This window comes from Nomascus leucogenys, chromosome 2, assembly GCF_006542625.1.
Source record: "Nomascus leucogenys isolate Asia chromosome 2, Asia_NLE_v1, whole genome shotgun sequence".
Taxonomy (NCBI): Eukaryota; Metazoa; Chordata; class Mammalia; order Primates; family Hylobatidae; genus Nomascus; species Nomascus leucogenys.
The window spans coordinates 121469025-121496495 of NC_044382.1; the positions used below are offsets into that span (position 1 = coordinate 121469025).

General features: G+C 35.4%; 1 protein-coding gene across 4 annotated transcripts in view; it reads left to right on the plus strand.

Annotated features, from left to right (window-relative positions):
* Positions 1-90: 90 nt before the first annotated feature.
* YTHDC2 (YTH domain containing 2) overlaps positions 91-27471 on the plus strand; it is an 80785-nt gene continuing 53404 nt past the window's right edge. The window contains exons 1-8 of one of the 4 annotated variants that reach the window (XM_030817782.1): positions 91-484; positions 1672-1762; positions 11623-11819; positions 13221-13420; positions 19478-19644; positions 20905-21007; positions 22231-22387; positions 25646-25753. In XM_030817782.1, the coding sequence (XP_030673642.1) occupies positions 298-484; positions 1672-1762; positions 11623-11819; positions 13221-13420; positions 19478-19644; positions 20905-21007; positions 22231-22387; positions 25646-25753 (1210 nt within the window). In that variant the 5' untranslated portion in view covers positions 91-297. The remainder of the gene's footprint in view (positions 485-1671; positions 1763-11622; positions 11820-13220; positions 13421-19477; positions 19645-20904; positions 21008-22230; positions 22388-25645; positions 25754-27471) is intronic. The other 3 variants (XM_003259840.2, XM_030817788.1, XM_030817796.1) reach the window with 3 other exon arrangements.

Consider the following 27471-nt stretch of genomic DNA (forward strand, 5'->3'; position numbering starts at 1 on the left):
GGACAGGACTGCACAACAGCTCCACAGAAAGCCTCCTTTAGGCGCGCAGCGGCTGAGGTCACGGGCGCCGGCCCTGGTGACGTCATTACGCCCGCGCTCCCCGCCTCGCCATGATATCAACGGCGCAGGTTTCACTTCTGCTGTTGTCGTGACTGAGGGCTTTCTGGTGACCTCGGCCCAACACAGGCCGTCTGCGGAGCGGCCCGGTAGTGGCCCCGGAGTCCCACGGTCTCTGTCATTGGCTGTTAGCCATCAGGCCTGGCCGCTCCCGTGCGGAGAGACCATCTCTTCGGGGCAATGTCCAGGCCGAGCAGCCTCTCCCCGCTGCAGCCGGCTCCTGGCGGTGGCGGAGGCGGCGGCCCCTCGCCGTGTGGCCCTGGGGGCGGCGGCCGGGCCAAGGGGCTGAAGGACATTCGCATTGATGAGGAGGTGAAGATCGCAGTCAATATCGCGCTGGAGCGCTTCCGATACGGGGACCAGAGAGGTGAGGTTACGGACAGGGACCCTGCTGGCAGTCAGGACACCCCCTCACCCCAGCGTCCCCCAAACCGCGGCCCACCGAGTGATGGGGGTGCCTCCAAAGAGGGAGGGAAGACCCGGGCCACCGTCCGGGGCGGGCCTCAGCGGCGGCACCCGGGTCTGGAACGCGGCTGTTGGCCCTGCGGTGGAATGCGAGGTGCTCTGCGGATGGATGGGGTTATGGGCACTTTGCTCCCTAGCTGGAAGTGTTTTTCCCCCGCGTCTTTCAGCAGCCTTGGGCGGTTAAACCACTGTGTTTCAGATATTGGTTAGCCCCAACCCTTAAAAAAACTTTTTAAGGGGGTGTCACCTTAATTGTGGCACGTTTAAGCTACAGATGTAGAAGAGCAGAAAGAAATCAAACATATAAATCAATGCACCAGCAATACGTTTGAACCCTGAAGCATCACGCTTCCCACTTAAACTTGTTTGGCACATGAAGCATCTTCCACACCTCTTGAGGTTAGATAGCCACTTGTCTTGGGTCATATAATGCAGAACCAGCAACTGACCTGTGGTGACCTGTACAGTATGTTGAGGACTCATTCGGACCTGCTGGCTTAATTAGGGGACCTTTTACTCTGGAATCTTGTAGTCCAAAATGGGGAATGTTCTGGACAGAGAGATTCTGAATTCACATTAAAAAAAGAGAAAGCCTCAGCAATATATAACAAATCCCTCTGAAATAGTGAAATACGAATTCTATACAGTTTTGAAAGCAAAGACAATGGAGTTTCATCTTGAGAATTCATAATATTTGGGCATATCTCATCATTGAAGAAAAGAAACATTTTGTTAACTAAACAAGTAGGGACCAAGCTAAATATGTTCAGTCATTATACCAACTCAAAATTCCAGCACAAGTAAGAGGAGTCGTTTTTGGTGAATATCAGAGGCCTTTATCACATTTAGGTTTAATACGTAGATGTCTTTTTATTGATATCAGAATTCTGGTAGACATTCAGTAGTTATTGAATTAATAAAATATATTTTTATTAATTTACATAAATAGAATATGAAATATAAAGTAAGTTAACCTAAAATAAAGTATAATAAATTTGATTGTGTATGTTTTTCGTATTTTGTATCTGTGTGTATTGAGAGAAAATTGCCTATCTACAAATTGTACTACTATGTTTTTTTTCCGTGTAGAAATGGAATTTCCTTCTTCTTTGACCAGTACTGAAAGAGCCTTTATTCATCGACTCAGTCAGTCTCTTGGTTTGGTCTCTAAAAGTAAAGGGTAAGCTGGTAGCTTTTCTTATTTATTTATTTTTTTTTAAAGATTATTTGCCCAAAAAAGGGAGAAATATTTCTGAGTACATTTAAGTAGTTATTACTGTTTTAACTTCACATTCTTAATTTTATCCTATGTAGATAAAAGATTCAGGTCTGTACCAAATTCAACTCTTTCCTCTTCCTTCTATCTACCTCTTCCCCCCTTTTTTGTTTTGTTTTGTTTTTCCCTAGGAAAATGCTTTTTCCTCTACCCAGCTTAGGTTCCTTGGCTGGGACCCTGCAAATTAGACTGATAAAAGACATATTAACAAGAGAAAAACATAAGCTTGTTAAGACATGCGTCATGCATACATAGGGGAGAACTCGATATTAACTCAAACATGGGGCTTATGTGGCATCTTAATAAAGAACATTGAATTTATTTAAAAAATGACAAGACAAAGGAAAAGGACTTTGAACTTGTAGGTGCAGTAAATTGTGGGAAGGTATATATGGGGAAGCTAATGGAAGATATGTGTTCTTTTAGCAAGGTTGGTTATGTAGGTTCCCCTGGTGCTGTCTCTATTAAGAGTCTAGAGTGGTTTTTCTTGTTAAGAATAGTCCTGCCCTTTCTGGTAAAGCAGCGGAAGGCAGAGTTTTTCTTATGTCTGCTTCTTCTCGATTGCCTCTTCTCGATTGCCTTCAGCTCAAAATATATGGCAGAGTGACATTTTTGGGTGGCATACTGTGAACTCTTTCAAAGGTAAATTTTAAGATCTAAGAAAAAAATAGTTTAAAAGTTGAAGTTAATTGCTTGAGAAAAATATTTTTATTTTTTGATAGAAATGAAATCTCATTTGAAAAATGGATGTACAAAAGATAATAAGTACAATTATTTATGGAACTTATTTCTTTTACTGTTACTGCACTATAATAGTAAGCTTTAGAGTGTATGTTCATTATTTTCTTTCCTACCAAGTCAATGACCTGATGATTAGAAATGATTTTAAGAAGTGGTACAGGAGGAAATTGTTTTGTTTTGTTGGGAGGATCACAGAGCTATAGTTGGGGAAAAGTCATTTGAGTCATCCAAATTGAAAAACTCTAAAATTCTGTGGCGCTATTTCATTTTGTTAATAAGGATGGTGGGATCAATATAAAGGAAGCTTTCTCACTGTTGGTGCTATTGACATTTTGGACTGGATAATTCTTTATTCTGTTTTGTGTACTGTATGGTGTTTAACAGCATCCATAGCCATTACTACTACATACCACTAACACTCCTAACCCCAGTTGTGGCAACCAGAGATGCTTCTAGAGGTTGCCAAATGTCCTCTGGAGAGTAAAATTGCTCAGGTTGAGAACTACTGACATAGAGGGAAAAAAAGGATTAAATTTCAGCTTACCTGTTTTTAGGTTAGGAAGAGGGAAAACAAAACTTTATTAAGTAAATATATTAATAAATATTAAGATGGTCCCAAAGTGAAAGCAGCTGATGTAGGAATGTCTTGCATATGACTGCCTACTACAGTGATAAATTACTGAGACAGGGGATTTAGTTTAGGTAAATGTGCATTTTGAACATCACTAAGGCCAGTGCTGGAACAGTGGTTAGATTCTGGAATGTGCCCATATTATAGTCCACTAGGTAGGTAAAAATACTGCACCTGAAGATAAAAATATAGTTCAGCACCACAATACTTTATGCAGAAACACTTGGGCTAAATATATTTGAGATTCAGAATTTTTAGATTTTAGAAAGGTATTTGGGTATATTTGCAATATGTTGTGTAATCTACCTAATAAAATATGGCCGTCACAGTTATATTTTTGCTGGAAATTCTATGAATATTCACACTGAGACTATTAATAACCTCATGCCAGTTTAATCACGTGATCACATTTGATGTCAAATAAGGTTACTGCAAACTTAAAAAGTTTCCAGTTTTTAGCACTGTTTGGATTTACTAGTTTCAGGTAAGAGGTTTTGGGTCTGTGCTTGGAAACACATGTTATAAATGTACAGTTCTGTGGCTACATCATTTCTATGGTTACATGGATCTTGCATTCTAAATAGCTAATGTAGAAAAGCAGTCCATTAGAGTAGACTTCCTGTCCTTCTCTTCAGTAGCATAGTCATCTAGGAGCTGATCTGGAATGAATAAATATCTTGGGAAGGAGAAATCAAGAAGGAAGTTATGGAGACAAAAATGGGGAATGCGGAAACATTGAAGAGCCAGAGAAAGAAGAAAAAGGAAAGAGATGCTAAGGGAAGCAAGGCAATCCTGCCTATTTATCCAGTCCCTAATACCTATAACCTTAATGCTTTCAAACCTTATGAAATACCCTAGCTCCTTCTCTCTCCTTTTCATCTTTGAGTAAACTTTGTACTGTATTTTCTTAGTGGTCCTTGTGATTTTCAAATGCCTTTTCTTCTTTTCACAAAAAGAAATAAATCACTTTGAATCTACTTCTCAAATCCTTTCTTTTCATTTGTATGAGAATTTGTACCTGACTTATATTTCATGAAATTTTCTGTTCACCCTTTGACTTTTTTTTTTTTTTTTTTTTTTTTTTTTTGAGACGGAGCCTCGCTCTGTCACCCAGGCTGGAGTGCAGTGGCACAATCTCAGCTCACTGCAAGCTCCGCCTCCTAGGTTCACGCCATTCTCCTGCATCAGCCTCCCAAGTAGCTGGGACTACAGGCGCCCACCACCACACCTGGCTAATTTTTTGTATTTTCAGTAGAGATGGGGTTTCACTGTGTTAGCCAGGATCGTCTCCATTTCCTGACCTCGTGATCCGCCCGCCTTGGCCTCCCAAAGTGCTGGGATTACAGGCGTGAGCCACTGCTCCTGGCATTTTTTTTTTTTTTTTTTTTTTTTTTTTTTTTTTGAGACTATGTCTTGCTCTGTCACCCAGGCTATAGTGCAGTGGCATGATCATGGCTCACTTCTCACTGTAGCCTCCACCTCCCAGGCCCAACCAATCCTCTCACCTCAGCCTCTTGAGTAGCTGGTACTACAGGCATGTGCCACCATACCCAACTAATTTTTCTATTTTTTGTAGAGGACAGCATCTCACTATGTTGCTTAGGATGGTCTTGAACTACTGGGCTCAAGCAATCCTCCTTCCTTGGCCTCCCAAAGTACTAAGATTACAGACATGAGCCACTGGGCCCAGCCGATTTTTTAAAAAATAATCTATCATTAACTTTATTGACTCAGTAAGTTAGTTTTCCTGTGTGTGTGTGTGTGTGTGTGTGTGTGTGTGTCTGTATGTGTCTGATATTATAGTTTCTTAGTACATAGTTGAGATGCCATCTGGTGTAAAGGGCAGAAAGCCTGGATTCTATTTCCAGTTTCTCATTGACTCTTTCTCTTATTTGGGCTTTTTATATAAGTTCTAAAAAAATAGATTCCAGACTTTTTGTGTGATAGTTTTCAATTTTTTTCTGGTCAGTTTTTTCTTTTTGATATTCTTTCTTTCAAAATTATGTCATTTGTGATGGATTTTGTTTTTCATCTTCTAAATAATAATTGAATTTTACCTGCTTTGATTATTTTTATTTTTATTTTTTAGAGACAGAGTCTTCCTCTGTTGCCCAGGCTGGGGTACAGTGGCACAATCATAGCTCATATGGCCTCAAACGCCTAGGCTCAGGCTATCCTCCCAAGTAGATAGGACCACAGGCATGCACCACCATGCCTGGCCAATTTAAAATTTTTTTTTTTAGAAATGAGGTCTTGCTGTGTTGCCCAGCCTGGTCTCAAACTCCTGGGCTCAAGTGATCCTCCTGCCTAGGCCTCCCAAAGTATTGGGATTATAGGCCTGAGCTAGTGTGCCTTGGCCCTGTTTTGATTATTTTTTGTAATTGCTCATCTTTTAGCAAAAACATTCTTGGAGTAAAAGCCCCATTTTGTGATTTTTAATATATCCTAAAGTTTTCTTTGAAATTCTAGTCAGGTTTCACATACCAAAAATTTCACATCATTATTTGCTTTTTTTCCTCAACTTTAAAGGTTGTGTTTAAAGTCACACTGAGGTCACTGTGTTTTAGTCCTAAAGACTTACTTTTCTAAGTCTTTGGCTTGTTTATAATGAAAACAAAATCCCATGTTGATTTTAGTCCAAGTTAGACAAAATGAATTTTACAAAATGAACTTTGTTAAAAATCTGTAGAATGGGAAAATATGAAGTATATGAAAGTAGATTTTCCAAGTACAAGTTTCTTATTCTGTCACTGCTAAGGTCACTGCCTAATAGTTACCGTATAGAGTAGCAAAGTACTCTATTCACCCTGACCAGAAGGCCCCAACCTACAAGGACACTCCCCTTTTCAGATTTAGATTACTGCCCATCTTGCCTCCTGTCTTGGAAAGCTGCATACTGCATTCTTCCTCTCTCCTCCCAGCTGAAATAAGAAAAATGGTTGTCAGGTAGTGAATTTTTGGATATCCACTAAAAAGAAACCCTGCTGTGTCCAATAATAACAGGCGTTAACTCTTTTATTCTAGTGGCTAAAATTATCTTACAGTTCTGGAGGTCAGAAGTCCAACAACACAGGTCCCATGGACTTAAAATCAAGATATTGGCAGGGCTGCATTCCTTGAGGAGGCAGGAGCAAACATTTATTAAGTGTTGTTGTGTACTTGTGCTAGGTGCTTTAAATGGATTATCATTTAATCCTAACAATGGTTTTTTAAAAAATTCATTATATAAATTTAATCAAGATTAGAAATTTACTCACACAAATGCCATTCAGAGGTAATTTATATCAAAGAGTCAATAAACATAATTTCTTTTCTTTTTAATTTTATTTTACTTTAAGTTCTGGGATACATGTGCTGAATGTGCAGGTTTGCTACATAGGTATACATGTGCCCTGGTGGTTTGCTGCACCTATCAACCCATCAGCTAAGTTTTAAGACCTGCATGCATTAGATATTAGTCCTAATGCTCTCCCTTTCCTTTCCCCCAATCCCCGACAGGCCCCGGTGTGTGATGTTCCCCCCCATGTCCATGTGTTCTCATTTTTCAACTCCCACTTATGAGTGAGAACACGTAGTGTTTGGTTTTCTGTTCCTGTGTTAGTTTGCTGAGGATGATGGTTTCCAGCTTCATCGATGTCACTGCAAAGGACGTGAACTTATTCTTTTTTTATGGCTGCAAAATAAACATAATTTTATTTTTACTTCAGTTTTTCTTGGACAATCAAAGAGAGGGACACCTCCTATTTTTTATGAAACTAGTATAACTTTGCTACCTAACTCATAAAGAAAATACTAGAAATGAAAATTATGGGTTTATCTTACTTATGATCATAGATGTAATATGCTAAATAAAATAAAAAATTAGGTCACATTTAAACTGGGTTTTCCCAAGAATAAAAGGATTATTGAAAATAAAATAATCTCTTAGTTTTTTTTTTTTTTTTCTAAATGAGAAGGAGTCAGCATTCTCATATTTGGATGAGGGCCTTTGGTTTGGCGCTGATTCATCTCTGGCCTGGTATTTACCACAAGGGAAAGGATAGACCTTGACCTGAAGGTGGATGACTCCCATGGTCTTAGTGCACTTTCTGTTCACAGAAGTGAGCAACAAGGACCAATCATGCCTTCTTATACATTAAATGCAGCAGGATGTGTGACAGCGCATGCCTCCATTTGTGTACTAGTGTGGTTATAGTTTATTTTTCAACTTTTAAGTTCAGAGGTACACGTGCAGGCTTGTTACATAGGTAAGCATGTGTCAAGGGGGTGTGTTGTACAGATTATTTCATCACCCAGGATTAATCCTAGTACCCATTATTTTTCTTAATCCTCTGCCTCCTCCCATCCTTTACCCTCTGATAGACCCCAGTGCCTGTTGTTCCCCTCTATGTGTCCATGTGTTTTCATCATTTACCTCCTACTTACCTGTTCTTGGGTTAGTTTGCTAAGGATAATGGCCTTCAGCTCCATCTGTGTTCCTGCAAAGGACATGGTCTCATTCTTTTGTATGGCTGCATAGTATTCCATGGTGTATATGTACCACATTTTATTTATCTAGTCTACCACGGATCTTAACAAGTTTTTTAAGGCAGAGTCTATTTTGACACCTGGCACCTGTATAACAGATGAGGCAATTAAAGCCTAGAGATGTTAAGTAATTTTCCTGAGATCACACAGCTAGCAAGTGGCAGAGCCAGGATTTGAACACAGTTAATACTTAACTAATTATTTTTTGATGTTCACATCAAGTTCATAGCAGTGTAGTAGGTGCTCTGAGGAGTTAGAACAGAAATATTGGATAGATCTCATCTTCAATTTAGCTTATAGTTCATTAAGACCAGAAAAATAGGCTGGGTGCAGTGGCTCATGCCGGTAATCCCAGAACTTTGGGAAGCTGAGGTGGGTGGATCACCTGAGGTCAGGAGTTCGAGACCAGCCTGACTAATATGGTGAAACCCCGTCTCTACTAAAAATACAAAAATTAGCCAGGCATGATGGCGGGTGGCTGTAGTCCCAGCTACTGGGGAGGCTGAGACTGCAGAATTGCTTGAACCCAGGAGGTGGAGGTTGCAGTGAGCCAAGATCTTGCCACTGCACTCCAGCCTGGGTAGCAAAGCAAGACTCTGTCTCAAAAAAAAAAAAAAAAAAAAGGAAAAAGAAAAAACCCAGAAAAATAAATTTACTGTAGGCATAGTGACCATGCCTTGAAAGCAAAAAGCAAGACTCTGTCTCAGAAAAAAAAAAAAAAAAGAAAAAAAACCCCAGAAAAATAAATTTACTGTAGGCATAGTGACCATGCCTTGAAAGCAACTGTGCTCAGTTTGGCGACAACATGAAGTGAACTGGTTGGTTTATTAGTTTTTAGGTAATCATAAAAGAGTACAAATTAGTATGATGCAAACTTTACTACATTTCCAATTCTGTATTACAGTATTGGGGAGAAAGTGGTTTGGAGCTAGATCTTTGCATCTGTCTGCCTAATGGAAATATAAATTAAGGGAATATGAAATTAAGTACTTACTAGGCATCAAATGAACGCCTGTTTTTGTTGTTGTTGTTGTGTTGTTGTTGTTTGTTTTTAAGAGACTCCTGGTGTCTGTGAGCTTTTTAAGTAGTCATTTCAGATTTGGGCTCTTCAGCTGATCTTTTAAACTGTTCTTAGATTTACAAGTAGGGAATATTGAGGCATATGTTTATATTTGATTTAAATGTTTACTAACATCCTTTGTAAATTAATTGATTAGTATTAACATTGTGTCAAATTTGATTACTTGTAGCATCATTTTTCTTTCAAAGGAAGAAGCCATTGAAATGCCAAAATGCATCAGTTACCTTTATTTTTCGAAAGTTAGATGTTATGATGCTCTCGTGTAATTTTATTACATTTACTTTTATATTTCAAAATTGCATATGGGGTTTACATTTTATTTAAAAAACTCTTGTGAATTTCACTTAGCTAGCATCTTTTCCACATGTGCAGCTAGTTTTTAATCAGTTTTGCTTTGTATAAAAGATTCCGGTGTCTATCATCAAACCATAGTTTCAATTATCTTGGAATGAAAGCATAATGAGGAGATCTCAGTTTGTTAGTTTACATAGTATGACAAATTTCTACTGTATTGAATGTTTCCATCCTCACAACGATGAGGTGAATATTTTACCAAAAATTTCATTAATCGTTTTATGATATATCAGTGTCACTGTGGTGCTGACTGTGGTAGGAATAATCAGTAAAAGCACAAGTAGAATCCTTTACTAAAACGTAAAAACGATCAAGTTGATATTATCTTTCCATTCTACCGTATGTGTTCAAACTGAATTCAGTAAATTTTAAATGGTAATGGCTAAGTAGTCCCACTACTTACTATGAGTTTTTAATACCTAAATGCTATATTAGGTAACCTATGTTAGGAAGGTTTCAATCTAACTTATTATTTCAGTTGTGAGCTTGTTGAGAAAGGGTATATTTTACTCCATTTTGTATTCCTGGCTTCTACCACAGTGCCTGGCATAAAGTCAGTGTTTAGTTAATATATGATAAATGATTGAATGAATGAATAAAATAAAATTAAAGGTGAAATATAGCAAAACCTTTCTGAGATGATTTTTAAGAAAATTAAAGCATCTTTGAGTTCTTAAAAATAGGAAGTTTTTAAAATTAACCATTACACAGCGTCGGAGAAGTAAAATGATTTGTTGTTGATCATATAACTGGTTGAAAGTTTATTACTAGCTGAATACTAGCCTCCTACCATTTGCTCTGGTGCTCATTTCAGCTCACTTCCTGCCTTTTGTAGTTAAAATTTTATGAAATGAACATCACAGAACGGGGATGAATTATTGAGTCTATATAGGACTGTCGTTTAGTTTCAGAAAGGTCCATGGGAAAAGAACCTATTACAGGGAACATTTCTGGAATTCAATAATTTGAATTTATCATGGAAATAACTACAACTTCTAGATCAGGTTAAATTTTATTTCATCTTTATAGCATCATTTTAAGTACCACCAAGTACTTGTTAAGGAGTAAATAACAACATAGAAAGCTTATAATTCATTAAAATATTCAGTAAGGAGTTTCCAGAAATTAAAAACCTTGATAAATTGGAAGCCTCACTTAGAAAACTTATATGCTAAAACTGTATAGGTTAATCCCCAGTTTGATATCACTCTTATGGTGAAGATACTGTTGACAAAATTTACATCTAATGAAAATTAGAAAAAGTATAAAATTTGCTTTGTAAATTATAAAATTTGCTTTATAAGTTATAAATTTTTCATTGTATTTATGGCTCTGTTGATTATTTCTATAATAGTGACATTAACAAATGGCAAAACATTTTATGAAATATTTTGGGTAACTTTTAAAAGTTAAGAAATAGTATTGTTTCTGACTATAATAATAGTTTTCATTTATTTAGAGTCTACTCTGCAACAGATACTGCACTTTGCATGTATTATCTTAATCATATGAATAATCCTTTGAGGTATATATTACTATTGTGTTGGGCCCAGAGCCATTAAGTAGTTTACCTGTAGTGCCACAACTAGTAAGTGGTAGAGGTGGGATTCAAGCTAGGTCTGTGTGCCTTTGGAGCCTGAGCTCTTTATCAGTATTACACTGCTACATTATAGGCATGTATTATGAAATCATTCAAAACACTTTTGGGAACTTCCTGGTATATAACACTATAGCTACTACTCTTAGAGCTACAGAAGTCATAAAAGATATGCTCAGTCCTGGACCAGTTGAGGAAACAATATACCTACAGTAAATAACTTGAACAGTTACAAATCATCATTACCTTATAATTGAAGAGTAGAACCAGAAGCTTTGAAAAATATTTTATTAAAAATGCATCTGAAATTATTTATCAATAATGCTGATTTATGCTTTTTTGGTCCAACCACTAAACTTGGCTCTCTTAACAGGTTTTCATGGGAGTGTCTCATTACCAACATACTGTGGAAACATTCACTGGGACATATTAGTCTGAACTATGGACGATAAATTTTTCATTATCATTTTTAGGTTCTATTGTTCAGACTGATTTTCCCCCTCTGTATGCTTCCCATCATGTATTATATTAACTGGTGATGTTTCATCTACCATGAAGTCTGCTAAAGACAAACTTTAACACTTAAGGGTAAGTAAGCCTTTTTAGTGGACTTAAAATTGGATTTGCAGCACTTGAAATTTTAACTGACAATAGTATGGCCACTTTAGCCCAAGTCTTTCTTTACTGAATTTTTTTGGACTTTCAGCATCTTCTCCCAAAGCATTTTGATTTTTTTCAGTGTTTTGCTTGAGACATATTTTCTAAGTAGGCATACATCATATGTGAACAAGTTGACTTTATATAGTAAACAAATGATTTTTATTAATATTCAGAAAGGGAGCAAATAGATACCTAACTGTGAAGAAGAAAGATGGATCAGAAACAGCTCATGCAATGATGACCTGTAATTTGACTCATAATACAAAACATGCTGTTAGGAGCCTAATTCAAAGATTTCCTGTCACCAATAAAGAGCGTACAGAACTTCTGCCTAAAACAGAAAGAGGAAATGTGTTTGCAGTTGAAGCTGGTATGTATTTTCTGGGGAGCTTCCTCATTTACCCTATTATTTGATGACTGTTCTTTTTCCATTTTAGATTTATTTTCGAAAACCAAGATGAAATAAGATTTCTCAATTGGAATAGTTTGTTAGAAATTATTAAGAGTTGTAAACATTTGAAACAAAGTGCAGTGTTAAAGCATGTCATTAAGTTGAACCAAGTTTTTTTTTTTAGTATTAATAGTAATATCAATAGCTACCATTTACTGAGCATTAACTGTGTACGAGGCAGTATACTAAACCATTTATATGGGGCCTCATAGCAACCCTTGCAAGGTAAGAATTTCCCCTATTTCACAGGTGAAGAAACTGAGGCTTAGAGGAATTAAATAATTTGTTCAAGGACACCAAACCAGCCAATAAACTGCAGAGCAGGTATTTGACTCCAGGGACTAGACTTTCATATATTATGCTGCCATGACACACTAATAAGTGAGATTTTGAACTGGGGCTTTAGCTCTGGTAAGAGATTGGACAGAGTCTTCAGTACATTAAGTTGCTCAAAGGTAGATAGATAATGTATTTGGGTTATAAAATAAAGATGTAATTTTACTGTTTGGAAAGATCACTTCCCTAGTAAGGAAACTGTTTACTGCCTATAGTGATAAAATTTACATAGTTATTATTGTCTGTTGGAATAGATCAGCAGAATATAGAAAATATGTGGTCCTAGATATCAAAGAACTTGCACTTTAAATACAGGCACACAAACATATTTTGAGCTACATGAATATAAAACATTTCATACCTCTTCTTTATTCCTATCTGTTTAGTTAAATGTGGATGTTGGCTAAAATACTCCATTAGGAAATTTGTTAACATTAGGACCCTTATATTTAACACATAATTATTCTATTTGATCACTTAATCTTACATGTATAACATTAAACATATATGGGTTTTTTTTTGTAATATGTTTTCATAATGTACGTGATCTTATAAGTATAATGTACATTATTTCCTACTATAAAAATTTAATTTTCCATGAAATTATTGATAGAAATTTATAACAAGCCTAAAAATCATTTAGATTATCGAGGTTGTTTTATTTTTAGTGGTTGTTGAATGATTTATCAATTTTTAAACATTATGTACCAGAAATATGTCTGAGAGGTTCGCTTTCTAATTGATATTGAAATTTGTAACATGTTCAGTGAGAATAGTATGTGTAAGAGTACAACAATTGAGATATTGCTTGACAACTTTATATAGACTGAGTAGAGAAGAAAACATTTGAAAGGAATTATGTTAGAAATTATCTCTTTTGGCATGTTTTTCTAGGTTTGGCAAAAAACATTACTTATTTTTATTTTTAACACTTCTTTTTCAGTGTTGATCATACATTTTTTGTTCTTTTATTCATTTTCAAAGAAAACCGGGAAATGAGCAAGACAAGTGGGCGACTCAACAATGGCATACCTCAGATTCCAGTGAAAAGAGGAGAATCCGAATTTGATTCTTTTAGGCAGTCTTTACCAGTGTTTGAGAAACAGGAAGAAATTGTTAAAATAATTAAGGAAAATAAAGTAGTTTTGATTGTAGGAGAAACTGGGTCTGGAAAGACCACACAGGTTTGTTTCTTTTTTGTTGTTTATAGAAAAAAAAAAATATATATATATATAGTCCCATATTATAATTTTATATCAAATTTACACTGTGTATGTTTAAAAAAACAGAAAAAGAAACTTGTGGTTATTATAGTAATGGTTATTTCAGAAATAAATTACTACTGGAGTGTGTTTGGAGAATTTGTAGAAAGAAAATGTTTTAAATTATTTACTTATTTTTAAACTAGTGCATAAGGCCTTTATTTAAACAGAGGTGGGAAAGTGATTTGGTATCATGGAAAGAAGATGGGCTTTGGCCTTGAGTTTAGATTTCAGTTCCCTCAGTTATTGAAGTTCTAGGCTCTTTTTGTAACCTCTGTGAGCCAGAGTTCTCATTTATAAAATGGGACTAATCATTGCAACCTTTCACAGTGAGGTGTAGAGATGATCTCTGTAAAGTGCCTAGCATAGCATTTTGCATATAGGAACCAAAGTAAAAGCAGTAATAACAAATATTAATATAAAGTTGACTGTAGAATGGAATTAATATGATAGGTTTGACTTGCATTTTTAGAATCAAAGTACCTCCTTATGAAGTTTCACTCATAGGATAACAGATTGGAAGTAGTAAGTATGACATCACATGACTCTTGTGTACATTCTTGCAGCATTTCAGCTTAAAATTACTAAAATTAGTTTGCTTTTAATAGAGGTTCAGATAAAATAATAAATAGAATATTTGTAGGTTTTCTTCTTTTAGGGACATAATTTTGCTTTTGACAATTGCCTAAAATTTCCTATGATTATATTGGTTAGTTTAATAGGCTTAGTAGATAAGGCAAGGTGGGAGGAGAAGTTGACTATAAACTTTACCAGTTTTTTATTTGAAGGACTTAAACATTTTTAAAGAATTATATCTGTTTATCCTTAAAACTTGATCCTGTAAAACTGAATAGTTAAAAACATGGTGAAATTTTTTTCTGAAGACAATACACAAGATCTTTCTTTAGCATGAGTGTTTTTTTTTTGAGACCGAGTCTCTGTCTGTCACCCAGGCTGGAGTGCAGTGGTGCTATCTCGGCTCACTGCAACCTCTGCCTCCCAGGTTCAAGCGATTCTCCTGGCTCAGCCTCCTGAGTAACTGGGATTACAGGCACCTGCCACCATGCCTGACCCAGCACGAGTGCTTTTATGATTAAGTGAAATTCCATGAAGTTACTCCAGAGAATTTGTTTAGCTGTCTTAGATTGTTATAATTTTTTTAGGATGAGTAATTTTGCCATTAAGTATTAATTGTAGCAGTTCTAATTATATAGAATAGAGATTATGGAAGTTTCGATAAAATGTAATAAATAGGTCTTTGTTTAAATTATTTGAATGTCCTTGCTAATGCTATCTATATATGAGAATTATGGATGCCTGTTTTCACAATTATGTGTGTCATTTTACTAGGTGTGAAAGGATACTTGAGAATTTAATTCGTAAATATGATACTCTTTGCTTTTTAAGAAGAAACTATTAATTTAATGAGTTCAAACCTGAGAAATAATTTTGTCCTATTTAAAGAGTTAATTAAAATACTAATGTTTTTATTCTTTGAAATATAAAATAAAACAGAATGTAAGTAGTATTTTATCTTGCCTTTAATGGTATTAGGAAGTTAAGTGATTTTTGAATATTTTTTCTTATTTGTGTTCATTATGTGAAACTTGAACATTGTGGAAAATATTTTATAGAAGGTGGAAGCTTTTTTTTTTTCTTTTGAGACAGGGTTTCACTCTGTCGCCCAGGCTGGAGTGCAGTGGCGTGCAGCCTCCACCTCCTTAGCTCCAGCAATTCTCCTCCCTCAGCCTCCCAAGTAGCTAGGACTATAGGTGCATGCCACCATGCCCAGGTAATTTTTAAATTTTTTGTAGAGACGAGGTTTCAACATGTTGCCCAGGCTGGTCTCGGACTCCTGGGTTCAAGCGATCCACCTGCCTTGGCCTCCCAAAGTACCGGGATTACAGGCATGAGCTACCATGCCTGGCCAGAAAATGAAAGATTTTAAATTCTCCTGCCACCCTGTGTCACTGCATTACTGTCAGAATCTCCAAATATATGCTCATGGGCTTTTGTTTGTTTGTTTGTTTGTTTGTTTTTGGTGGTAGTGGTGGTGGGGGGTTTGTATGTTTTGTTTTTATTCTCTTTACAGCATTGTTATATATTGGTTTTTTAACATAGGCTAAGAACACTTAATTTTGTATCTTGATTTTTTTTCACTTAACAGATTTGGATATTTTTCCAAGTCAGTGCCTATAGATATGCCTCATTGTCTAAACAACTGCACAGTATTCCTGAACATTTTTGTAATGATAATAAACAATGGCGAAAAATGACACTTTACTGTTCGCTGAGTTATATAAGAGTTGTCTCATTTCAACTTCTCAATAATTTCAAGACATGGAGGTTTTATCTTTTTACAGATGAGGAATAAAAATTAAAACTTACGGATGTTAATCTACTGTAGTTAACATAGCTAAGAAGTGATAGAGTAGGAATCTTTCTCTTATATTGTACTTACTTGTATCCTAGTATTTCTTTTGCTTATTTGTAGAAATGTTTCAATAGGATAAATTTCCTAGAAGTGGAAATGCCAGATCAAGGATATGGCAGTTAAAATTTTTAATAGCTAGATTCACTGGTTATGTTCCATAACTCTAAAAAAGAGTTACCATATTTCTGTGCTGAAAGTATTGAAATTTCTTATTTCTGTAAAGCTTGGGCAAGAATGGATATAATTTTTTAAATGTTTTTCAAGCTGATAAGCAAAAAATAATATTTTAACTTGCATTTTGTTGATTCTTAGTTATCTTTTATTTGCCTCTTACTGTTTATCTTCTGAGTTCCTTATTTTTATTCTTTTTGGCTTATTAATTTTTGATTTATTTTTTAGAGTGCTTTATTATATATTATAGATGCATGTCTGTTGACTGTTAAACATCTTAAAAATAATTTCTCCCAATTTTTTGTTTACTTTTTACCTTCATTTATGGTATCTTGTTTAGTAGTTTTACGTTTTTATTTAGTCAGATCTGTCGATATTTTTCTAGGGCTTTGGGGCATGTTAAGAGAGGCAGTTCCTACCCTAAGATTAATGGACATTTTCTGTATTTATTTACTTAGAGGTGGGGTATCACTATGTTTCCCAGGCTGGAGTGCAGTGACTATTCACAGAGTTGATTATAGCTCACTGTAGCCTTGAACTCTTGGCCTCAAGGGATCCTCCTGCTTCTACCTCCTAAGTAGCTGGAACTATAGGTCCATACCACTATACCTGGCTCTTCCTATATTTTATTCTAATAGTTTTATATTGTTTAAAAAATTCATCTGAAATTTATTTTATTGTATTATATCAGGTAGGAATTTTACTTTTTCTTCATGTTATTTCCAGCTCAAATACAACTTTTATTTAAAAATCTGTCCTTCCCCCCCACCTCCCCGACCCAATTTAAGATGCTATTTTTGACCAAATACTAACTTTCTATAGTACCAGGGTCTGTTTCTAAAATTTTTCTTATGTATCTTCAATCTCATTATCTATTCCTGCACTAGGATTCTGCTTTTTGTTGTTTACAGTGTAAGCATAATATTCTTCTTCATTATCTTTTACCTTTCGTAGTGGTTACCCTAGAGTTTGCAATATACATTCACAACTATACCAAGTCCACTTTCAAATAACACTATACCACCTTACAGGTAGTGTGAGTACCTTAAATAACAAAATAACCCTAATTCCTCCCTCCTGTCCCTTGTATTATTGCTGTCATTCATTTCACTTATATGTAACCATGCATAAACATACATGTACACACACATAAGATATATACATACATAATCAACTACATTATTGCTATTATTATTTTGAACCAATTGTTATGTGTTAGATCAATTAAGAATACAAAAAATAAAAGTTAAAAAAATTTTTTTTTTACCTCCATTTATTCCTTCTTTAATGTTCTTTCTTTCATTATGAAGATTCAAGTTTCTTGCCTATGTTATTTTTCTTTCTCTGTAAAGAACTTAAAAACATTTCTTGCAAGGCTGTGGTCTACTGACAACAAATTCCCTCAATTTGTATTCATCTGAGAAAGTTTTCATTTCTTCTTCATTTTTGAAGGCTAATTTTGCAAGGTACAAAATTCTGGGATGGTGTTTCTGTTCCCTCCGCGCCCCCCAACTCTTTCTGTCCACTCTTTTCTTGCATAGTGTCTGAGGAAAACTTGGATGTAATTCTTACCTTGGCTCCTTTGTAGGTAAGGGTTTTACCCCTGCTCTGGCTTCTTTTAGGATTTTTCAGAAGATCTCTTTGATTTTCTGTAGTTTGAAAATGATACACTTACCTTCTCTTTTAAAATATTTATTGGTGGTACTTACGCATTTATGCTTCTGGATGCGGGGTTCTGACCCACAGACCCTGACCCAGTGATGGATGAGAGACATACACTGACCCAGATATTTGGTCTGGGCCACTCACAGACACCAAGGAAGGTGCTGTAAAGAGTTGTAGCTGCGGCCCCATCAGCCAGCGAAGCTCACATTTATTCAGTATAGATTAAATGACAAAGGTCTTGAGTAGACACCACTAGAGGGTAATTGACATTGCGGACCTCCTGAGTAGAGAGCAGTTATGCACCGGTGGTTGATTAAAGGTTGGTCTTAGGACCACATGAGTAAACAGGCTATTTAGATAAACTTCTCTGTGTCTAGGAGCTCAGCTTTTAAGAGAATTCAGCTGCCTTCAGCCAAACACTTTGTGCAAACCCCCAGGCCTTCCAAGAGGGTTTTTATTTCCTATAATTTTACAATTTCTCTCACCATCCTGACCGAACCCCCACATCTGGATGAACTAGTCAAGTTTAAAAAAAAAAATCCTAGGGGCTAACACATGTATGAAAAGATGTTTTCTTTTACTCACAGTTAAAAAAATGAAAATAGAAACAATTATATTTTTTAACTATAAGATTGGCAGAAGTTAAAAAATTGATGATACCAAGTATTTGTATGGGTGTTGGAAGGCAGCTCTTCTGCTTTGTTGCTTTGTTGGTAGGAGTATAAATTGTTTTGGGGAGCAATTTGATAATTTTTTAAATCTAAATTAAAAATTTATTTACTCCTTAACTCAGCATTTTCACTACTGGTGATTTCACTGCTAGTACATATATCTTTCTAAAACTCTGGAGATAGGCGGTTACTGAAGTGTTGTTTATAATATCAAGCAACAACATCAATAAACCGAAAAAACTGGAAGTTACTTAAATGTTTAATCATTTGTTAAATTATAGCATATCCATGAGATGGAATATGCAGCTGTTAAAATGGGCTAGGTAGATCTAGTATGTTATGTGAAAACTGCAAATTACAGACATTAAGTACAGTCATTACTTTGCATGGATAAAAAACGTTCATATACACAAATATTCTGGGTTGTGTAAAACTTTTTTTTTCTTGAAAGATTTCATAAGTAACAGTAGTTACTTTTATGGAGAAGATATAAGGGCGTTGGTGGTAGGGAGTAGGTAAGATTTTGATTTTAAATCTTTCCAACCTGTTTGAATTTTATTTATAAAAAAGTATCTACCATCCTGGATTATAGGCTATTTTTGATTTTCTATGCTTTTCATTATTTAAAAAATCCCAGTGGAATTTTTATTTTTATTTCATTGACTTTATGGAATAATTTGGGGAGAAGTTAACATTTTTACAGCATTGATTATCCCCATCCATGAATATGGCATATTTTCTTTATATGTTCAGGTCTTCTTTTATGTTTTTCCAGTAGCATTTTATAATCTTCATGTAAACCTTAAATATTCCTGGATATCTTTGATTTTAGATATTTTAGCTTTAGTTTCTATTGTGAGCAAGATCTTTTCAAATTACATTTTTTAGCTGATTACTAGTTACATGAATGTTGTTGATTTTATGATTATATTTGGACTTGTTATAGAACTTCTTTAATGGTTTTTCAGTTGATTCACTTAGATTTTTTTGTAGTATGTGATCATGTCATCTTACAGTATTTTAAAACTTTTGTTTCAGATTCCTCAGTTCCTTTTAGATGATTGCTTTAAAAATGGTATCCCCTGCCGTATATTTTGTACTCAACCAAGACGATTGGCAGCTATTGCTGTGGCTGAAAGAGTTGCTGCAGAGAGAAGGGAAAGGATTGGTCAAACAATTGGTTATCAGATCCGATTAGAAAGCAGGTAAAAACAGTTCTCATGTATCTTCTCTTTTATCATGCTTAAAAAAGACTATGTATATTTCACTAAAAATAGAGGTTGTGTTAGTTGAAAAGTTAGATGATCATTTTGCTCCAAGTGAGTCTACATCAGGATATTGAAGTTGTCTAAATCTAGAGAAGTATTGAATGAGGAGTTTGAAAAAGACTTTGAACCATAGATAAAAATTCCATTTCAGGCAGGACGCGATCGCTCACGCCTGTAATCCCAGTACTTTGGGAGGCCAAGGCAGGTGGATCACCTGAGGTCAGGAGTTCGAGACCAGCCTGACCAACATGGAGAAACCCTGTCTCTACTAAGAAAAAAAAAATACAAAATTATCCGGGCTTGGTGGTGCATGCCTGTAATACCAGCTACTCGGGAGGCTGAGGCAGGAGAATCGTTTGAACCCAGAAGGTGGAGGTTGTGGTGAGCTGAGATTGCGCCATCGCACTCCAGCCTGGGCAACAAGAGCGAAACTCTGTCTCAAAAAAAAAAATTCCGTTTCGTTGTTTCGTGATCATAGTTATTTTACCTCTTTGAGCCTCAGTGTCCTCATCTATAAAATGAGTCAAAGAAAAGCATCTAGAGTACAGGTTTGATGTGAAGTTTATAGTGAACACTCAGTAACTGTTAGTGAATTTATTATCAATAGTAGTATAAATTGAGCATCTTAAATCCAAAAATCTGAAATCCAAGATGCTAAAAAATCTAAAACTTTTTGAGTGCCAACATGACACTCAAAGGAAATGCTCGTTAGAGCATTTTGGATTTATGATTTTCAGATTTGGGATGCTCAACTGGAGGTATTCTAAAATCTGGAAAAATCTGAAACCTAAAACCCTTTCTGTCTCAAGCATTTTGGATAAGGGTTACTCAGTATATGTAGTATTAGTAATGCCTTCTTGACAAGTAGTACTTTTTTTATTCTCAGTGGTGATTAAAAAATCTGATTCCATTTGCAACATACTTTATCCGCAAGCAAAAAGTACTTAAGGTTTTGTTTTGTTTTTAGAGCAGCTTAGGTTCTTTAACAAAATATGTCACTTAATATAAAAGGCTGTTGTCAGGCAGTTTCACATAACTGCAAAACCACATAGCTTTACTAATAAACTGTACATACCAGTACACTATTATATTAGTAATATTTATTAAAATGTGTACGAGGCCAGCATTTAATGTGATTATATTTTAGTTACATGAAAGACTTGCAATTGTGCATTTTATTTTGCTTTTTTTTAAAAGGGTTTCTCCAAAGACACTTCTGACATTTTGTACTAATGGGGTATTGCTTCGTACATTGATGGCAGGAGATAGTACGTTGTCGACTGTGACACATGTTATCGTGGTAAGAATATTGCTGAATTTGTCATATGTAACTCAGATTGCTTAAAATTTAAATACATATGCCGTTTCAGGATAGTCTCAAAAAATTTAAATACATAATTACATTTTTGGAATAGGGTAGAAAAGAGAACCAACTTATTCTTTTGAACAGGCTGTGATGATCAAGTTCTTTTTTGTCTATAATTATTAGAAATATTTTGTATTACAAAAATAATAAAACCATAAGGCTTTATTGAGGGAAAATAAAATAAGCAGGTAGTTTTAAAAAATGTGCTTTTCATATATGAAAATGATGCATGCACTTAGAGTTCTCAGAAAAGAGAGTTTTCTTTTATCTCTATATTTGGTCATTTGATCCCTTCCTTAATATCATATATTTCCCAATGATAGGGATATACTAATAAACTCCATGATTAAGCCGCTAAATTAACTAACTCCTGATGAACTAAGTTGATGAGTTTACCTGTTTGTTAAGGAATTCTAAGCTTTTATCTAGTTTGTGTCAAAAAAAAATTAGATTAAGTTTTATAAGCTTGGAATAAGCAGCTTTTAGAAACTTACCCAAACCAAAGGATGCACTTCATAAGGTCTGATGCTAAAAGAAACATATTTAAATAGATTTTTTATGTATTAAAAGCACATTAAATTGGACTTTACTTATAATTTTTTGTAGTTTTATATTCTGTGGGAAAAAAGGGCAATATAGACAGCTCTCTGTATCTGTGGGTTCCATGACTATGGATTCAAACAACTGCAGGTTGAAAACATTTAAGAAAATATTGTGTCTGTATTGAACATGTACAGACTTGTCGTTATTCCCTAAAGAATATAGTGTAACTATTTATCTAGCATTACACTGTACTAGGTAATATAGGTAGTCTAGAGGTGATTTAAAGTATATGGAAGGATTTGCATAGGATATTTGCAAATACTATCCATTTTTTTTAATCAGGGACTTGAGCATCCATGAATTTTGGCATGGGGGAAGGCCCTGGAACCATTCACCCACAGATGCCAAGGGACAACTTTACTTTGTCATCTACATTTCATTGTTAATGTCTAATTATTTCTGAAATTCCTGTAATACAAAATTTTCATGAATATTAATTGGTCTTGTCCACATTTAATTTGAACTAGTGTAAAACCCAGTGGTGCCATTGTTTTAAAGACTTAGTCATCAATAATGTTTTAACTGTTCCATGGTTTTATTTCTGTTTACTACAGGATGAAGTGCATGAAAGGGATCGATTTAGTGATTTTTTACTTACAAAGTTAAGAGATTTGTTGCAAAAGCACCCAACTTTGAAACTAATTCTTTCTAGTGCTGCCTTGGATGTAAATCTCTTTATAAGATATTTTGGAAGTTGTCCAGTGATATATAGTAAGTTAAATTGTCAGATTTCTTCTATAATTTTTATGAAAGAACACTTTTGGACATTATTTATCCTGACAGAAACTGGGGAATGTTCTGAAGTAGAGGCCATCTAATACCGTTCCCCCTGAAATAGGCTTAATTGTCACTTCTTTCTGTTTTCAACTTCTCCTTTTCTATCAACAGCTCTTTGGTATTGTGTAGTGAGCCTAATTCTCTTACCTTAAAAGGAAATATGCTTTATTTTCACTTTGTGTTCCCTTTTAAATTGTCCTGTAACTATTTCCCTTTATTGGTAGATATCTTTGAAAAGTAGTCTATACTCCCATGTTTTACTTCACATTCACTTCTGAAAATGCTAAAACAACTTTTGCCCTTGTCCTTTATTAAAAACTGATTTTGCCACCAGTCTTTAAAAAAATGATAAATTCGTCTTCAAAAAATACAAAAGTTAGGCCGGGCATGGTGGCTCACGCCTGTAATCCCAGCACTTTGGGAGGCCAAGGCAGGTGGATCACGAGGTCAGGAGATCGAGACCATCCTGGCTAACACAGTGAAACCCCATCTCTACTAAAAATACAAAAAATTAGCCGGGCGTGGTGGCAGGCACCTGTAGTCCCAGCCACTCACGAGGCTGACGCAGGAGAATGGCGTGAACCCAGGAGGTGGAGCTTGCAGTGAGCCGAGATTGTGCCACTGTACTCCAGCCTGGGTGACAGAGCAAGACTCCGTCTCGAAAAATAAATAAATAAAAATACAAAAGTTCTGTTTACTTCGATGAAATGATACAAAAATATATAGAGAAAAAGTTCACAATCGCCCCTATCCTTGTTCTATGTCCTACTTTTCTGATTTATGGATGTTAACAGTGTTATATATATTCGTTCTTACTTAATGTAAGAACACAAATGTATGCAAATATATACATATTTATAATATTTACAAAAATTGGTTTTATGGATTTATGATTTATGGATGTTGACAGTGTTTTATATGTATTCGTTCTTCATGCTCACAAAAATGTATGCAAATATATACGCATTTATAACGTTTACAAAAATTGGTTTTATAAAAATGAGCACATGGCTAATACATTATTTGCAATTTGCTTTATCATGAACAGTTTTCCAGTTTAGTAACCCTGGACCTAGTTCTTTATTTTAAGCAGCTGCATAGTAAAGTATTTCATAATATTGATGTACTGTATTTATTTAACCATTTCTTTATTTGTGGATATTCAAGTTGGTTCTAGATCCGTCGCCTCGCCACTGCCAACAATGTTATAATGAACATCCTTTTACGTATATCCTGATGTACTGGATTTCTAGGGATAGATTTCTGAAAGTGAATTTGCTAAATAAGAGTATATCTATTTTTAATTTTAACAGCTTTCGCCATTTTACTTTTCAAAAGGCTGAAATGATTTACATTTCTGAAGTGTATAGGGTTATTTGTTTGAATTTTTACCAGTGTCGTTTGACATTAACCTAATTGCCAATCTGATACTCAAATTTTAGGCAAAAATCTTAACTTTTCTGTGGTATCTTTTATTGTTGGCTCTCTCTCTATTTTTTTTTTTTTGTGTAATGCTCAGATGCTGTAATCTGTTTGATAACATTGCTGCTTCTGAACCACATTCTTCGTTATATGCCATGCTTTCTCAGTGTCCCCTGTGGGCTTCTCTTCTTGTACGTGGTGCTTAAATAGTGGTTTTCTCTAGAATTATTCCCTTGATCCATTTCCTTTTTTTTTTCTGTTTGTTCTGACCTCCTTCCTTCCTTTCCCACTGCTCCCATCCTCATTTCCTGCCCCATGCTATAGTCTACTAGGTTTTGGAGATGCATAGTTTCCCTGGAGGCTCTCATTCATGCTCTGGGCTTCTGTTTTTTGTTTTATACTGATGACTTCTGAATCTTTATTTTCAGTTGTTCTCCAGAGCTTTGGATTTAGATACTTCTAATATGCCCCAAACTGAATACTTCATCTCTTCTGCAAAACCCTTTTCTCTTCTTATGTTACCTGTCTTAGTTAATCATACTACTATTGACCTAATCACCTGAATCACAAACCTATAAGTTCTTAACTCCTTGTAATAATCTTGGGTGATCAGGGACATCAGATCTGTACCTATGCTAATTGAAAGCTTGTTTCTCATTTTACATGCCTAAAACCAAACCCCATTTCCTACCAGCAAACCTGTTCTTTTCAGCTTTCTTTGTTACCTCGGAGAATGACATTATCATTCAGATTTGCAAGCCAGACATCCAAGGACTATATTTGACACTTTCTTATTTTTTTTACATATCCAATATAATGCTGAGTTCTACGGATTTTACCTCCTGACTAGCTCTAGAAATTGTCTGCTTCTTTTTGGTTTTCACTGTTATTAATCTCATTCAGGTTAACCTGAACTATTGCAGTAGCTGCTACTTGGTTTGACGTAGCATTCTGCTGTCTTTTAAATCCATTCTCCATTATTGCAGTCAGAGTGGTCTTCTCTGAAGTAGAATTCTGATGATGTCGAGCACTTTCCTGAACTTAAATCTTTGAATGACTTTTACCTCAGGATAAAGACATAAACCCTTAGTAAGTCTTATCTTTTCCTCTTACCTCATCTTGAACAATATCCTTCTCCATTCGCCCACTCCCACCATTTTTCATGTAAGTTGGCCTTTTAGTTCCTTGAAACACCTTTAGGTCCTTGAAACTCCTTTCTAGCACAGGGACTTTGCACATGCTGTTTTTCATCATCATTATACACTTTTTATTCTTTTCATATGGCTTTGTTATTTTGTTTATCTTGTTTCTCAATTTCTTAGTGAGTATAGTTTTCTTGATGCGGTCAAATCCCCCGTTATATACTGTCATGATGTCTTGTATCTCAGGACTTTTCACAACTCTATATTTACCTTCATATTCTGGATTTTTGGATTAATTTCTGTCTCTTCTGCTAGCTTGCCTCCAGGGAACAGGAAATAGCTCTGTTTCCTCTTACCATTTCTGCTTATAATACAAATGATATCGATGCCAGACACATGATAAGTAGGTAGTAAACACTAGAGGAAAAAACCCAAGCACATGAACAGTTGTCTAATAGTTGTTTGTAAGTCAAAGTTATGGTTAAAGGACAATATTATAAGAGTCACTTGAACTGTGAAATTGCTTTTGGATATTATACTCAGATTCATTAACTTCGGATTTTCATGTTTTTATGTGAATTTTCTCTAAGATGCATGTTGAGTATTTAATTTTTTTTTTATTATTTAGTACAGGGAAGACCATTTGAAGTAAAAGAAATGTTTCTGGAAGATATTTTAAGAACAACTGGATATACAAACAAAGAAATGTTAAAATACAAAAAGGAAAAACAGCAAGGTAAATTTTTTAATAAAAGAAATATAAAAGAAATTACTATTGATAATGACTTTGACTCCACCCTTACATTGTGAAAGTACAAGGACACTTGAAAGTGTTTTTCTCTTGTATATAATTGTGTAACATTGTATTGGAATATTGTCCCAAGTATACCTTTGCTTTCCGGTTTGTGTCCAGAAGTTATAATCTATGGAGAGAAACTGAAAGTGGGTGCCAGAGTTGAGGAGGTGTCTGTATCCAAAGATTCAGCCACCTTTTAAGGAGATAGAAGAGTATAGGCTGGCTGCCCACAGCATATCTCACAGGGAAGGACTGGGAAGTGAATGGGAGGGAGCGAAAAAAGTAGTATGTGAGTAATAACAAACTCAACTTTGATAAAAATGTTGAGTTTTCCAAATCTTGATGATGTTACAGGATTTCATTGATACTTTGAATTTAGCATTATTTACCTGTTAATATATCTCTTGTAATGACTTATATTTCAACTTTTGAATTAGGGTTCAGATTTCTTTTTCTTAATTTTAACTTCATTATTCATCATAGAAGACTTGGCTTCAAGCTTTGATACCTTGTTTATTCTGTATGCCCTTGGACAAAAATCTGAACTCCTTTGGATTCTCCCCTTGAAACATGTAATCAGCAATGCTGATTTCACTGGGCAGCACTGAATTACTGATATGTAAGTTGTAAAACTGCTAGATCTTGAAACTTAAAAAAAAAAAAAAAAATTTTTAGAGACAGGGTCTTGTTCTATCACTCAGGCTGGAGTGCAGTGGTGCAATCATGGCTCACTGCAGCCTCGACCTCCTGGTCTCAAGGGATCCTCCCACCTCAGCCTCTTGAGATGTAGACCACTGTGCCCAACTAATTTTTTAAATATTTTGTAGAGACGCAGTCTTGTTATACTGCCCAGGCTGGTCTTGAACTCCTGGCCTCAAGCGATCCTCTTGCCTCAGCCTCTTAAAGTGGAATTACAGGCATGAGCCACCATGTCCAGCTGAAACATTTGAAGATGAAAATTATATATGATTGTATCGCAAAAAACTAGCATGGTTCTAGAACTTCAACAAATGGTTTTCTACAAAGTGCTGTATGAATATTGGTCATTTATTTAAACAATAGATTTAACATGGATAAAAATACTCTTAATTCTGGACTTACTTAGAAGTAAACTTATTAGTAGGACTTATAAGTTTATATCTATTATCAATCTACATCTATTATTAACAGATGAATACATGAATGTATTAGCCCGTTTTCACAATGCTGTAAAGATACTACCTGAGACTTGGTAATTTATAAAGAAAAGAAGTTTAATTGACTCACAGTTCTGCATGGCTGGGGAGGCCTCAGGAAACTTAGTCATGATGGAAGGCAAAGGGGAAGCAAGGACCTTCTTTACATGGCAGCAAGAGAGAGAAGTGCAAGCAAGGGAAATGCCAGATGCTTATAAAACCATCAGATCTCGTGAGAACTCACTCACTATCCTGAGAACAGCATGGGGGAAACTGCCCCTGTGATCCAATCCCCTCCCACCTGGTCTTTCCCTCAACAACTGGGGATTATAATTCAAGATGAGATTTGGGTGGAGACATAAAGCCTAACCGTATCAATGAAGTTTTCAAGCAGTTTCATGTGTCTTTATGTTTCAGCATAACACATTTTATATTGTGTATTCTTAATATACTTTTTAAAAGTAACTAGAGAATAAGACCAAC